The sequence below is a fragment of the Eretmochelys imbricata genome, chromosome 3 (genome assembly GCF_965152235.1).
Source record: "Eretmochelys imbricata isolate rEreImb1 chromosome 3, rEreImb1.hap1, whole genome shotgun sequence".
Taxonomy (NCBI): domain Eukaryota; kingdom Metazoa; phylum Chordata; order Testudines; family Cheloniidae; genus Eretmochelys; species Eretmochelys imbricata.
In genome coordinates, this window is record NC_135574.1 from 91,145,653 (window position 1) to 91,160,651 (window position 14,999).

Here is a 14,999-nt window from a genome sequence, read left to right on the forward strand (position 1 = left end):
GAAGACTACTGAGACAAAAAGGGAGGATAATCTTTTATGTATTTTAGCACGGAGCTTACAGAGTTGTAGATAGAGGTAAGACAGCACTCTTTATAAAACCCTTTTACAATTGGAAAAACTTTGTAGGGAAACTCTAGCAATTTTACCCATGTTATCGGTTTACATATCGCCCTCTGTATACAAAAGGCCCGTACCTGTATCTTGTGTAACTCCTCAATAAAATAAACATTCACACATTAATGTATTCTATTTCCCAGTTTTTTGATCATGTAATAGGAGACCCTCACATAATGCAAGCAAGTGAACAGAGATAAGATGTGAGAAGGGAGGGAAGAATGACAAAGTAGAGAGGAGAAGAGAAACCCAGGAGAGTAAGGAATCCAGGAGAGTAGAGGGTGAAAGAGCATGAAGTCTTATCTAACTGAACTCCCAGACTTGCAGCTTTAAATCACTACTACTCATTATTCTAGTATTATTACCACTCAGTATTCTAGACCAATTACATTTAATATTATAACCCAAAATTACTATAAATTCATGTAATTTCTTCTGTGATTTGGTGATATGAATAATCTACTTAAAATTTAGCTCTCATGTGTTATGTTGTCTCTAGAACCCTTTAATGCAATTAAGCCATATTGCATACAGATGGCTACAGGTACAGTATTCTTTACATATCCCCAGAAGCCATTTCCAAATATATAACTCTTTGTAATAACATGGAACATCTAATTATGAACTTCACAAATTATGAAAGATTTTAAGCTATTCGTGTTTCCAGAGAAGAGAAAAACCCTCTGGGGAGAAGAGGGGAGGAGTAATACAAAATACAATGGTTTGACTTTGATCTTAAAATAGCATCCAAGACAGAGTCATCATTTACTTTGTAAATGCATAAGCCACTGTACAATACTAGGTCAGTGACAAGTTTTCAAGCCCTTTCTGGTGGAGATTATATCAATCTAAAGGCACAAGCACGGACAAACAAAACAAAGACAGACAGACATATAAAGATTATATGAAGGCATTAGGTTCCATTTGTGAGAGGTCACATTCTAGCTTACAACCAAGTCATTATATATATTTATATATATAAAATTATACACACAAAACTTGAAATAAGGTGCAATTTTTAAAAAATTTATTTACTCATTAGTTTCTTCACTGTGGGTTATTAACCCCTGAAACAGCTTACTAAGGTTGCAGTGGATTTACCTTACACAGAAATTTTTTAAATCCAGACTGGATGTTTTTCAAAAAAAGATATGCTTTACTGCAAACAGGAATTAAGGGAAGTCCTCTAGCCAGCGTTATGCAGAATGACAGACCACATGATCATAGTGTCCCTTCTGGCCTTATAATCTATGAATATATACACCCCACACACAACTATAAAGATTTGCTTTCATCCTATCAATCACAGGTAAAATCCTGGCCGCACCAAAGTCCATGAGAATTCTGCCGTTTACTTTAGTAGAGCCGAGATTTTATCTCACTTGCTGATCATATTTATATGGGTTCCTTTCTTTCTTCCAGATACAGCCTATTAGCACACAGCAAAATTTAGAAATGTAGACTACAGATGTTTCTTATTTTACATTTGGCACAAAAGACTCCATAAATTACCTCATGTCTGCTATGCTGGCTCGCTTCCTTGTCTTCATATTCAATGTACTCTTTACCCCACTGTTCCACTTTTGCTCTCAATTCAATCTGATTACTGCAGACTGGGAGTCTTCCTTTTAAATTCAGAGAGCCTATCAGTTAAAAATGGCTTTACTAGACACCTCTCTTTTCATAGCATTAATAATAAAAATATTATAGATTTTGTTTTACACTGTATTTGTGTACACTTCCTACACTGGGCCCTCTGGATATGCAGCCAATTGCTGAAGTCAATTAAATGAGACATATTGTACGTGAACAGCAGAATCCCTTCCCCACCATCAAAAGACCACTCAGACCCCCAAGTCAGTGTACAAATTTAGCCCTTTCCCAGGGTTTGGCTTTACTGATAACTCAAACACACCACCACACCATAAACCTGTGCCCTCTCATCGCCTGGCCATTCCTAGGGTTTCCCTCCATAACCTCCTTCGTCCTAGCACCCTAATTCCTCCTCTTTAAAGAGCCAGTCCCACCTCCCTATATACAGGGTGGAGTGAGTAGTCATGTCTACTACGAGTCAGTCAACAAAACTTCAGTAGCTTTATAGAAGGTTCTCACACTTGCTAACAGAGTGAATCACAGAAGAACTCTTGCCAAGCTGGTGTACTGGACTTGGGGAAAAACAGAATAAAAACACCGGTCATCTTCATTATAAACAAAGGCCTATAAATAACCTTGACTGTAAAGAACAGCCATGTAAAAATGGGATGTAGGAAGTGTATTACAATTGGTCAGTAATCTTCAAATATCAGGTATTTCTATTGAAACGTGAAAGAATTTCCATATTTTTCAACTTCTACACCTGAGTGCAAGGGGCAAAATCCTGGTCCCTTTCAAGTCACTTGGAGCTTTGAGATTGACTCGAATGGGGCCAGAATTTCACCCTACAATTTTAACAAAAACACCAATTTTCTTTACACTTGCTATGGTGCATTTGGAATGAAATCCTTTCCCCAGCACTTAGCCAGAGTAAGTGAACTGGCCACTAGGAAATTTCAAAGGGGGAAAGGGGACATGCATGAAGAAATGCTCCCAAGCTACAGAGCAGGAACAGAATCATTTCAGGACTCCCACTCCACCCCAATAACTGACGTATCCTCTGTGGGCAAGTCCAGACAGGCAAAAAAGGGTGCATTTTTCAATCACATTAGCTTAACAGGATTGAACAGTCCTGTTAAGACACAGGGGAAAACTAGGCTACAACACAGCCAGCTAACACATCTTCAAAACACGTTAGCAGCACTTTAACTGGGTATTCCAATTGCGTTCAACTAAGATGATTTAAACACATGCACTTTTTGTCAAGACAGAACCTTTGAGTCAGCAGCTCCCCTCCAAATCCACTGCATGCCAGCATCTTGGAAGCCCCCACGGAGAAGAGATAAACATTCAGTTTTCCTTTGAATAACAGCGTCAAAGGGTTTGCTTACTTTTAATGGCAAATATTCCCCTTAACCCCACCCAGGCTACCAACAGCTACTTCTTTTCCTCTTCTTTCTCAACTGTTTAATGGCTTTACATACAGTAAAATCTTCTATATGATTTAAATTATGATTCTTCTGGTACAATGATCTTACCAAGTCCTTTTTCTAGTTACATCAAAAGAAGTGGTGCATGAAGTTACAGAACATCATGAATATAAGAGTACAAATGTTAGCCCTATTTTCCATATCAGTTTTGTTAGAGAGATTTTTTAAAAAATAAAGTGGTAAATATTACCACCCTGTGCGATGTCTAGCTAGGTCACCATCCCTTTGAGCTTCTACTCACAGACGCTTTCATCCTTTGATTAATATGAGTCATAGAATTCTGTATAAAGTGAAGTCTCTTTTGCATTAATTCTCAACTATAAAACAAGTCTAAGGATCAGGATTGTCCATACTTATGGATAACTTTGTTGCAGAGCAGGCATCCAAGAAGAGCTGCCATTTTTAAAGAAAAACAATCCTGAAAAGATGCCCAATTTACCCTGAAACACATTTGAAAAAGTTGCGACTTCCAACAGCATCTGGACATGCCCTATTGTAAAAAGGGTGAACCAGACACTAAAAACTGGATAACTGGTGATAAAGTCTCAGACAAGGTTTCTGAGTGACTTAGGAATGATTCTTGCTTGGATACTGCACGTTAAGACTCTTTAATTAAAAGATGAAAATTATGTTTGTAACAAAAATCCTTTTTGCTTATTGGAACATAGATTATATCATATAAGAACTGTCAAAGTATTGAACAAAATGCTAATTTATAAGCCTACCACAAGCTTCCATGCATTATAAATGAATTTGCATTTGGAAATTTCACAGCCTCTGTCACTAAAAGTGCAGGAGGGGAACAAGTGCTCAGTCACTCCATGGCTGGCTTGTTTTCAAAGATACGCAAGGGTTTGGGATTACACGGACAGCTGCAGAAGAGAAAGTGATTAACATCACAAGCCACTCTTCTTTCTCTGGTAACTTCCCAACTCTCTACTACCTGCTGTACAGCCCCTTCTTAAAAAAAATCCTTCCCTTGATCAGGACATTAGTGCCACTCAGTCTTTAGCCTGCCTTTTCTCAGCCAAGGGTTTGTAAAAGCAGTCTTCCCTTATCACTTTAACCCCCATTCATACAATACTATTCTGGACCAATTCCAATCTGCCAGTGCCATTAAAGCTGCTTACTCCCTGGAGTTAACATCATGATCCTTCTTTCTACTGCTCCTCTCTCCTCATTCTCCTTGACCTCCATGTGGGAGTCTGCAGCTAAAGATCTACTTCCTGAAGTCACCAGATGGACTGTAGTGGTGAACCAAATCGGTGTGAAGAGGCTATTGGAAAGACTCATGTAGTTGTAAGATTTGATTCATCCTCCCTCTTGCTACAGGAGTTTGTGCACCAGGTGAAACTTGAGGGACTAGTGCACCTCAACAAAGGAAATTCTTCCCGGGGAGGACAGGTAGCGTATGCACTATTGCACTTTCTACACTGTCCACATGCTTGCCACATGGCAGCAGAGGTCACAGGGGAATGACATCAGGAAGAAGCAGCACCTCCCAGGTCATGCCTCTGGGGGCTACTCAATTGACAAATGCTGGAAAATCAGTAGGATGCTGAATATTCTGGCAGCAGAGCCAGCTGACGGCCAATCAGCTATTTTGGAGAATGTTACCTTGGACCCCACATCCTTAGATCCTTCAGCCTAACCTTACCCCGCAGAGCTGCCTGTGAAATTAATTGTCGGGTGCAGAAGAGCAAACGGCCAGGATCCATACAAGGCTGGTCACAACTCTAAGTAAATTTGCATGAATTTTTCAACCCCCTACTTCTGAGCCTTTATAGGTTCCAGTGATTGAGTGGCTGAGCAAATGCTCTGCAGCGCCTCCTGGCCAGTCTGACCATCCTTAAATTAGCCAGACCACCAGATTAGCAAAAATCTCCCCTATAGAGAAATAAGGGGCCTCTACACCCCTCAAGATTAGGTTCTGCATATTTTCTAATAACTTATATCAGAGGTTCTCAAACTGTGGTCCGCGGACAAGTTTCACTCAGGTGGTCCGCAGATAATTCCCTCTAAGGCATGCGGCTGGGTGGCCGCACATGAGAGAATGAAGGACCACCCACCTAATTAGCGGAGCCGTGCAGGCGTGGTTCCACCCTGGAAAAGACGCACATGTAAGGTGAGGTGGTGGCCTTGGGGAGAAAAGGGTGTGGGTGGGAAGGGACAGCGGCGGCCAGAGAAAGAGGAGACTTTCCCCAGCTCCAGGGCTGCAGCTGCTGGGGAGAGATAGCCCTCTTGCCCAGCCTGGAGCTGGGGCTAGGAAGAAGGGGAGTCTTTCCCCCTCTCCCTCGCCATGGCATGTGTAAGAGTTTTTAGTGTAAACTTTCAGTTCACAGCACAGTTGTGTGTCACCAAACACTTTACGACAAAGGGCAGAGTGCAAAAAAATTCTTCTTAACTACAGCTGTACAAAGTGGGCCACCATAAGAATTAACAAGTGGTTTTAACTCCTCCACTGTTAAGCCTCAGGCAGGTTGCAATGCAAAGACAGGCTTCTAAAGAATGTGGAAGGCAGAACAGTTGATACTGGAGACAAGTGTAGAATTATTCCTCTTCCTATAATAACCTATCCACAACAAACATAATCTGCTTCCAACAATGGCAGCACAACCATTTGTTCCTGTAACTTCAAGTCCTTCCAGAACCATTAGATTTACAAATCTTTTTCATTTGTGCTTTCAAGACAGGTTATCACTATGTTTGGCAGACACATAAGCTTTATCCATACTATCAAAAAAAAAGTGGACTTTTAACACACTAGCTCACTCATGTTAAATGTTAATATCCTAATATAGACCAGGTAAGTGCAGTTTTAACATGTACTAGCTGGTTGAGGTAAATCTTAAGATGCCAGTTAAGATTTGCTTTCACTAGCTAACATTTGTTAAAACTAGTTTGCCTGATTAGTCTATTCCATAATTTTAACATGTTAGTAGTTAACATGAGTTAATAAACACCTGTTTAAACAGATACAGACAGACTTTTCTTACTCTAGACATAGCTGCCCAGGGCAAACCATTAATATATAGTTCTGATTTGTATTGTGAGATGACTTCACTTTATTATTACTTAATCCAATGCTTCTGAGCAGAGTATCTTAAAGAGTCACTTTAGATAGGATTACAAAAAAAAAAAAAAGTAGTCCACTGTCAGATCAGGAGTTTTGAGTGAGAGTATACAATTGAAAAGATTGCAGCCTTCCTTAAATGCCACTGAGTAAGAGAGTATTACTGCTCTTATACTTTTGCATTTTGTAGAACCACTAATTCTTTGCACTCAACCTCTTAAGACATTAGTGTTTTGTAGTACAAATTCACTTGAATATACACAGCTTTAAAATTAATGTTTTGAAAAGCTATAGCTTTGTGGAGAGATGTAAGGAGTTATCAGTAACTACCATTCCAACAAGGAATCTCAGTTTACCTCATCATTATTGAGGGAGAGTAAAGAGATCGCCTCAATGTCCATTCCCATAATTGCCATTCTGAGTTTGTAAACGCCGATAATCATTCATTCCGTAATATGACAATTTTATTTGTCTGGCATAAATATGTATATGATGCCCACTCTATAGGGTGACATTAACTCACCATTTATTGCCCAGCACGCAAAGATAAGCCTGCCTCCTTGCAGGCTTAGAGGACCATCTCATCCTCAGCAGCTGAACTTGAATTACTGATGAGCAAAACTTGTTACAGAAATGAAATGACTGGATCTTTCCCCCCACCCCAGCCTCCCCACCCCCAAAAAGAACTAAGTTAAGTTTTCCCAAGTACTTCTCTCTCTTTGGTACAAACTAAGCACCTAAGTTTCATTAGTGCCACTAGGCAGTTGTGTTCAGAAAGTTATAACACCAGCAAAGCTCACAATGAGTTGCAACCTTATCACAATTTTAATTATGACATCACTAAGTAGGCTGTTTAACTCTTACACATACTAGCTTATGCCTATGATTTAAGTAAGAGAAACAAGGCAGCTCAGGGGTTTGTGGATATGAACTAATCACATTCCTAATGTATTACAAGTCACAAGACTCAGGAAGTTGTTTCTTTACGATGTTAATCACACCCTTAGGAGCTTCCTTATTTCAAGTTTGTTGAGAACGTAGCCAAACCTTATACACCTTCCTCACATACAGAGCCCCATGGCCACAATAATCCAGTTTTGGTTGCTAACTACAGTATGAACACAGATGGTCCCATTTATTTAAGGTAATAAACACACTACAAATAAATCATTAAGCAGTTGTCTAAGTCCCTGCAGCCATTTATATCATACTGAACACACACAGTCTAAGGGAATGATTGTTTGTCTGGTGGATACTGTTGATGCAGATGAACATTTTCACAGCCTGAAGTGCATCATCAATTGCCTACCCAATTCAAACAACAGTCTAGAGGCTTGAGCTTGGGGCTGGGAGTCAGTTTTCAAAACTCCCTGTGTGGTCTTCAGCAAGTTACTAAAAACTCTTGCATCTCAGTTTACCCCTCTGTAAAATAAAGAGAAATTACTTATCTAAACTTACAAGGTTTTTATGAGTAATAATTTTTGCAAAGAGGTCTGAAAGTGACCAACTTAAATTCTAAAAAAAAATTATTATTCGATTTTCAAACAATAGACAAGTGTTAACAGACCTTAGACTGATTTTAGCTTGGCAGCTCTATTTGCCATGGTGTAAATGTTTACCATTTAATCCTTGGATATAAAGGGGCACATAAATTTGTGCACAAGCTAATGTCTACCTTCATTTCAGAATGCAAAATTCTCTTAAACTGCAGAATGAAAACAATTTGGAAACAAAACAGGATGTGAGTGAAGACTTCAAAGACAGCTAGACTTTTGAAATTTTCCAAAGCATTCTGGGTATTTATGTTGTGTATCACTGCAGTTTACCTATAAAGACAATTACTTTACTGGTTCCGGAAAATAAATATGAAAGGAAACAGAATAAGTTATCTAGGTTATACCTGAATATTTAATACAAGGGCCAAATTACTCCGTGGTGTACATTCCAGGAACTGATCTGGCCCATTGTGTTTTAAGAAAGTTAAAATGAATGTATATCTTTCACAGAAAAAAATCTCATGATCCAGTTATATAAAAAGTGATAGGGTTCCACACTGTGTATCTAAGTAGACCATGAGATTTTTCATGAAAAAAGGGGATGGTATTACCCATCAACGTACTTTACTAAAGAAGAATTTTTCCACGTATATAGAATATACTTCTAACAAAATATTATGTTTTCATGGATAAACTATTCTGACTGATTTAATGAGAAGATCTATTATGTGTGTCAACCAATCAAAATGTAATAACAGCTGGTCAATAATGTTGCAGTCTTCAAAACTCTATTGCACCAATGTGCAACAGACAAAAAGATATAAAAATCTATACCAATCAATCACTTGGTCCAAGAGAGATATATAACTGGGGGGAAGAGAGTGGCACACTGTCATAAGACAAAAATCTCCAACTTTGAAAATAATGCTTTGACTTTTGTTTGCCAGTAAGAGACCATTATCTTACGACACCATACCGTTTCAATAGTCTCAGTTTTATTCCTTGTATCAATACAAACAATATCAGATCTGCTAACAGCAGAGTACATTGGCATTCATTATCAATTTCGAATCAGAATGGCTGTGCACCTCTAACTACACTCCTTTCATTTGCTACTGAATACTATTTATGGACACACTTAACTGCAGCAGTTTCTTCAGTCTGTGATGGAAATATTTTTTCAGAGATCAGAACTCAAAGGTTACACTTGACCTTTATCTTCTGTTCACTTTCTAACTAACCATGCTTTTGTAATTCTGTGTTGTGCCAAACTACACATTTGCCTCTTATAGTATATGAAATGCAAAGTCCCTTTTCATTCAACTCAGTTTATTCCAAAAGAACAACACTACGGAGGGGGAGGGGTGGAAAAGGAGGATGGAAATCAGACAGTGAAGTAATTTATAGAATATTGCAGACACTGCTGAGATAAAGATTATCAGAACATGAGTAAACCCTTCATCCATTCATGGACTAAGGGACACCTGACGGTTGATTCAAACAAACACAGAAAAAGAACATACAGTTTAAGTTTAGCCTAAACCAAATGACTTCCCAGTGCAGACACAGTGGGTATGTTTACAACGCAACATAAGATCAGGATGAGTAGAACTCAAGTTAGCAGACCCTGGGTTTGCTAACCTAGGGCTTGAACATTTTACACTCATTTGTAACCCCAGGTTAGGAATTGTTGAATTCTGGGTCCCCAACCAGGGGACCCAGGGTCTACACTGCATTATGCAGCCCCGAGTCCAACCACCCATATCCCAGATTTCCTAGCACCCTCCCAAAACAAGGCTGCTCCAGCCCTTGGTTTGTGGCGCAATGTGGGAAAACTTTATTGTTCAGAGGACAAGGAAATTCCTTTTTTGTACGGCTTGGGTAGGTAGCAACAACTACAAATTTACATCTGAGTTTGATAGTCAGCACATTGCCACAGCAGTGAACTGGTGAATGTCCTTCAGGCCCCCAGCAAAAGAACGAAGGGGACACTCAGATATGATGTGCTCCATCATTTGTGCCTGGTGACCAGAGCCGCATACAGGTGTTTGCCTCATTTCCATTTAAAGAGAATTTGTCCACATCTCCCATGAGATGTCCTTATGCAATTCAATCTGCACCAGTCTTTCTGACATAAATTGAGATCCGGTGGTTCCTCAACAGGATCAATGAGCGGTTTGTTTTGAGCAGTTGAAATGTTCCATGTGACTCTCCATTGAGCCTCAGCATTGAAGTTGGGTGTAAGGGTCTTGATACGGTTCCACAGAGGGTTGCGGGATTTTAATCTTGTCTTTGGCAGGTTCTGCAGGTCATCGTGCAGCGGGATCCTCACGTTTGCATTGACCTGGTTCAGAAAGCGAGATGTCTGAGAAGCTCTTCTAATCTGTGGAGGCTGGATGGGCGATAGGACCGGGAGCCAGTCAACTGGAGCTGATGTGAGCATCACTGACACTATGCGCATCCTATTAGTGATCCTTGAGTATCAAGGAGTTTAGTGCGACTGCTGAGAGACCACACTGGCGTACAATATTCAGCTGCAGAATATACCCACCTCCTTTCCAGTGAACATAGCAATGATTATACTTCCTCAAACCGCCCTAAAAAAGAACAGTCGGCTAGTCCTTCAAATATACCAATTTAATGTAGAAGGGATGTCCCCGGGGAAAAGGACAATGAAATCCAGCCTGTGAGACAGTGGAATACTTTTGGCAGATTCCCAAAGCACAAGTCTCTATTGCAAAGCTATAGAGTTTGAACCCTGAGTCCCAGCTTCACTTAGTCTCAGACCCTTCACTCCCAGTCACTCCTGAGACTGAGCCCTGGCTTAGTACGATTTGTGTATAGACAGAAGGGGGGTGAAGTTTGAGCCTGAGTTTGAATCCTGGGATTAGACTGCAGTGTTCACATAGCCAGTAAGGGCCTGATCCAAAGCCCACTGAAGTGAATGGAAAGACTCCCATTAACATGAAAAGGTTTCATATCTGGCTCTAAGTTTAGTGATCATAACAACTGATATTATACACTGCCCAAGTACTGTTGTTTGTACCACCAGATTTCAAATAATTATGGCCACTTTCTCAAAGCTGCCAAGTTCCTGCAGTTCCAAAGGAATCCACAGGCACTTAGACCTTCCAAAAATTTAGGCCTCCGGCAGTTTTCTCCTTTGATTTTATGTAGGATATGACAACTTTTCCTATCAAAAGAATAGATAACTAGACAAAAGAATAACTAAGCCTTAGCAAATTATGTTAGACATACTTTTAAAAGATTAATAATTCTTGCTACCAGTATAGAAACAGCAACATCTTCTTTCAGATTACCATGAGCACACATTGGACTATTTGTGGAGGTTCAGGCAGTTGCTAGAAATATCTTATATTTTCAAGCAAAAACATGTCAGCTCAAAAGCAAACAATATTGCCATTTAACTATGCCAACTATTTATATACCATTTAATGAAAGAGACAGATGTTTTGCAACCATGTTGCAATTCCAAAATTGAAACTATGCATCTCAGTTTCAAAACTAACACAGTAGGCTGATTTCAATGACATTACTTCCAGTTTACACCAGAATTTAGCCCTACACTTTGACAATGATGTATTAGTCTAGACTAGGGAGCAAAATCATGAGAGCTTTGCTTGAAAAAGAACTGCATGATATTGCTCCCCCTTCTAGAAAACTGTCTAAAGCGCTCTGCAGTCAGACCATTTATTTTATTTGCCAGTAGACAGAGGGCCCAATCCCGAAAGCCCTTGCTCCCATGAGTTGTCCTATTCATGAGATCGATACACTACAAAATCATCTCTAAAAATTCAATTCTAAATATCAATCAATCTGAAAAAGTCTTGCCAATTGTAGAAACTCAGAGTTCAAATGCAGGCCAGAAACAGTTAGAAAAGTTACACTAAAATTAAAGGTCCAAAACAATGTTAAAAAAAACCTGACTAAAACGTTGGTCGTAGTCCAAATCTGAAACAAGAACCACGCATATGGGCAATGACGTCTATCGTTTAGGTCCTCCATCCTCTAGGGTGAATTAAGGAAAAGCAGATTATTTAGATAAAAATCAGGTTTTGTCACCACCTCTATGTTCCAGCTAACTAAATAGCAAATGATACAAAAAAGGGGTATTTGAAAACTACATCTGTATAATCTGTAACAGTTAGTTCTCCTGCAACTGTGGGCAGTTTATATTTCTAACCCTAAATCCAGCTAATTGGAGATATAAAATAACTACTAACGTTGCAAAAGAATGATAGTATTTTCAAGTGCCCTACAGCCACATACAGTGAGTTCCCAGCACTGTGACCAAACCGTTCCACATTAATAATAAAAGATGGGTACTTTACTGGATATAACACAATGTCATTTCAGCAATCAGCGCAAGAAGAATCAAGGGGATCACATAGTGCATTGTTTAATTACAAACAGAGATATACGAAGCATCTAAACACAATGAGCCAGCTTCTTCTCTGGTGGAAATCCATTGATTTCAAGAAAACTGGCCTTCCCTTATTCTCATCCTTTTATCCTTTCACATTCTAAAAACATTTTCAATTGAATTACACCAGTGATGAATTTGGCCAAGATACCATATATCCTGAAAAGTTACACTACCGAAAAAACAACAATTGACCCAGAGCTATCACTATGTTTCCAGTCACTGTACCAGTGCTGCCTCAATTATACCCAGTGACTAAAGATTCATTAACTAGATCACAGACGTGCAATGAGGACTCTTCCTCTAACCCCAAACTTGTCTCTCTCCCTTTGCAGAGAAACAAGTGAGGTGTCTGGTGGGGAAGGGTTTTTTTTTTTTCAGTCGCAGATTTAGAAGTAATTATGATCAACCCTAAATATAGGCCCGAGCTAATTGCATTTACTCAGCTCAAATGGCTCCCTTAAATGCCCCTCTACACAGAGCAGCCTGTCTGCAAACGCACCACCACAAATGAGTTGCCCTGACCTTCTGCCACCTCCCCAAAACTATTATTCTCCCCTCCACCCCCATCCTTTTGCGACTGTTTTTGAAGCACTACACAGAACCGATTGGTTGTGGGCCCGGGGCTGCCCCAAAGCCAGACTTGGGGCATGGAGACCAATCTCCCAGCCATCTGTTTAAACCCGGGAGCGGGGAGAGAAGCGGGGTTTGGAAATGGGTCGCTCTCTGCAAACCCAGCGCGGTGCCCAGATGTCACCAGGCAGCGCGGCGTGCCCGCTGGGCAGGGGCCGCCCAGGAAGGGAGCGGGGCAGGGGGAGGCAGGATCCCGGACGCAGGCAGGGAGGCAGGCAGGGATGCGCGGCGGGCGGGCGGGCTCCTTACCGGCTTTGTAGCTGCGCAAGCCGCCGCCGTCCCCGAGCTCAGGGAGGATCCCGCTGCCCCACATGGCGCCGGGGCCCCGAGCCCAGCAGCACAGCAAACTTCCCCGCCTTGCGCCGCGGGGCCCGGCCAGCAGCGGGCGGACGCGGCCGGGCAGGCGGGCGGGGCGAAGGCGCCAGGCGCTGCGGGCGGGCGGTTACCGGGCCGCTCTGGCCGCGCTGTCTCCCCGCTCCGGCCCGGGGGCAGCCGCGGCCATGGCGCGGGCGGCGCTCGGGCTCTCGCCGCCTCCTCGCGGGGCGCAGCAGCGGCTGGAGCAGCGGCGACAAAACTTGCTTTATGCCGGGGCCGCCGCCGCCGCCTCCACCTCCGCGGCCGGCAGCGGGGCGGGGCCAGGGGCGGGAGCCCAGCAGATGCTGCCGCGTCTCGGGCGCTGAGCCGCCCGCCTAGCCCGGCCTAGGGGGAGGGGGCGCCGGCGGAGCAGCCCAGCGGCCGCGGGGAGTCCTGCGCGCATCGACTGGGGGGTGGGGGGCTGTGTCCGCCCCTCCCAGCTGGTACCCCGCCCCCGCCAATGCATATCTGCCCCTCTAGATTTCCCCGCCTAGGATACCCGCTGTAGCCACTCAGCTATCCCGTATCTCCTCTCTGTGCCTTCCCCCGTGTCCACTCCTGGATTTCATATGTACAGCCTGGGAGCCTTAAAATCCCAGCTGCGTTTCATGGAGCCGTTGCCTTTGTGTTTTTTACAAGACCTCAGAATTATTCAATTTAATTTACCTTACAGGACAAAGAGAACTGGGAGAATCCAGGACTGTATATTCCCAATCCTTCCTCCCACTCCCCAAGCATTTCCACTGCCTTCTGCCCCAAAGATCCCATCTATATTCCTCACATAGTTCATACAGGATCAGGGAGAATTAAAAGGACAGCCGCATGGGTGAAATCTGAATACAGAGGGATCTGAAAACTGATTCCCTCCTGTAACTTCCCAAACTAGTTACCAAGAAGAACCTTGCCAGGTGCATAGAGAGAGTAGCAGTAAAAATTTGGGATGATAGTGGGAGAGGCTAATGACTCATTTGCAGTGTGAGGGTGCACCAATGTATCAGACATTGCCTTAGTCACTCCTTGAGCCCCCTTCCACCTACAGCTAATACAGGCAGACCTGTAACCCCTCCAAAAAGTCCACCATGACTAGCTACTGCCCAGCACAAAGCAGAGGAGCCTACATCTCCTCCCTACTACCTAATATCATGTATAAATAACAATAAATGTACAGAAAAAGGATCTGTGTTATGATGACAAGAACCTACGTTGGGTTCACTCCCAAGCTTGCACTAGAAAGACATTTCAGCTGCCAAATGAAAATGAAAGAAAGCTACAACATTCACAATACACTTGAATCCAACCCCTAAACACTTAGAAGAGTTTATGATAATAATACATGATTACCATCTACTTTTCTGCTTCAAATAGCAGAAGAAAAAATGATGAAGAGCAATAAGAATTGCAACTAATTTGTATTTATTTTAAGAACACTAAAAAGGCCCTCACAAAAATCGCTAAGTACCCTAACAATCACAAATTATGACCATCCAGCAGAAAAAAAATTGCAAATCATGAATTAGCTCTCCCTGAAATAAAAAAAAAAGGGGGAAACAGCTACATCCCCAGAACACAGTTTCTGCCTGCCCCCAAACCCGTCAGAATTCTTCACAACTGGTTGGCATATTCATTCCATTGTTATTGGTTTGCAGGAGATGTTAGAGTAACTGTGTCTCAGCTGGCCCTTCTTTAAATGTACCTCTGGAAAAAAATTTAACCTGACCTCCATCAGAAATACACGTCAATAAACAAGGATGCATACATAGATTGTGGTTGAGAAAAAATATTTTGCTAAAACCAGTGTACAT

General features: G+C 41.8%; 1 protein-coding gene across 1 annotated transcript in view; it reads right to left on the reverse strand.

Moving 5' to 3' along the window:
• Positions 1 to 13,156, reverse strand: part of CEP85L (centrosomal protein 85L) — a 179,521-nt gene extending 166,365 nt beyond the window's left edge. Inside the window, exon 1 of the mRNA XM_077812142.1 lies at positions 13,093 to 13,156. Coding sequence (XP_077668268.1) covers positions 13,093 to 13,156 — 64 coding nt within the window. The remainder of the gene's footprint in view (positions 1 to 13,092) is intronic.
• Between the last annotated feature and the right edge of the window lie 1,843 nt (positions 13,157 to 14,999).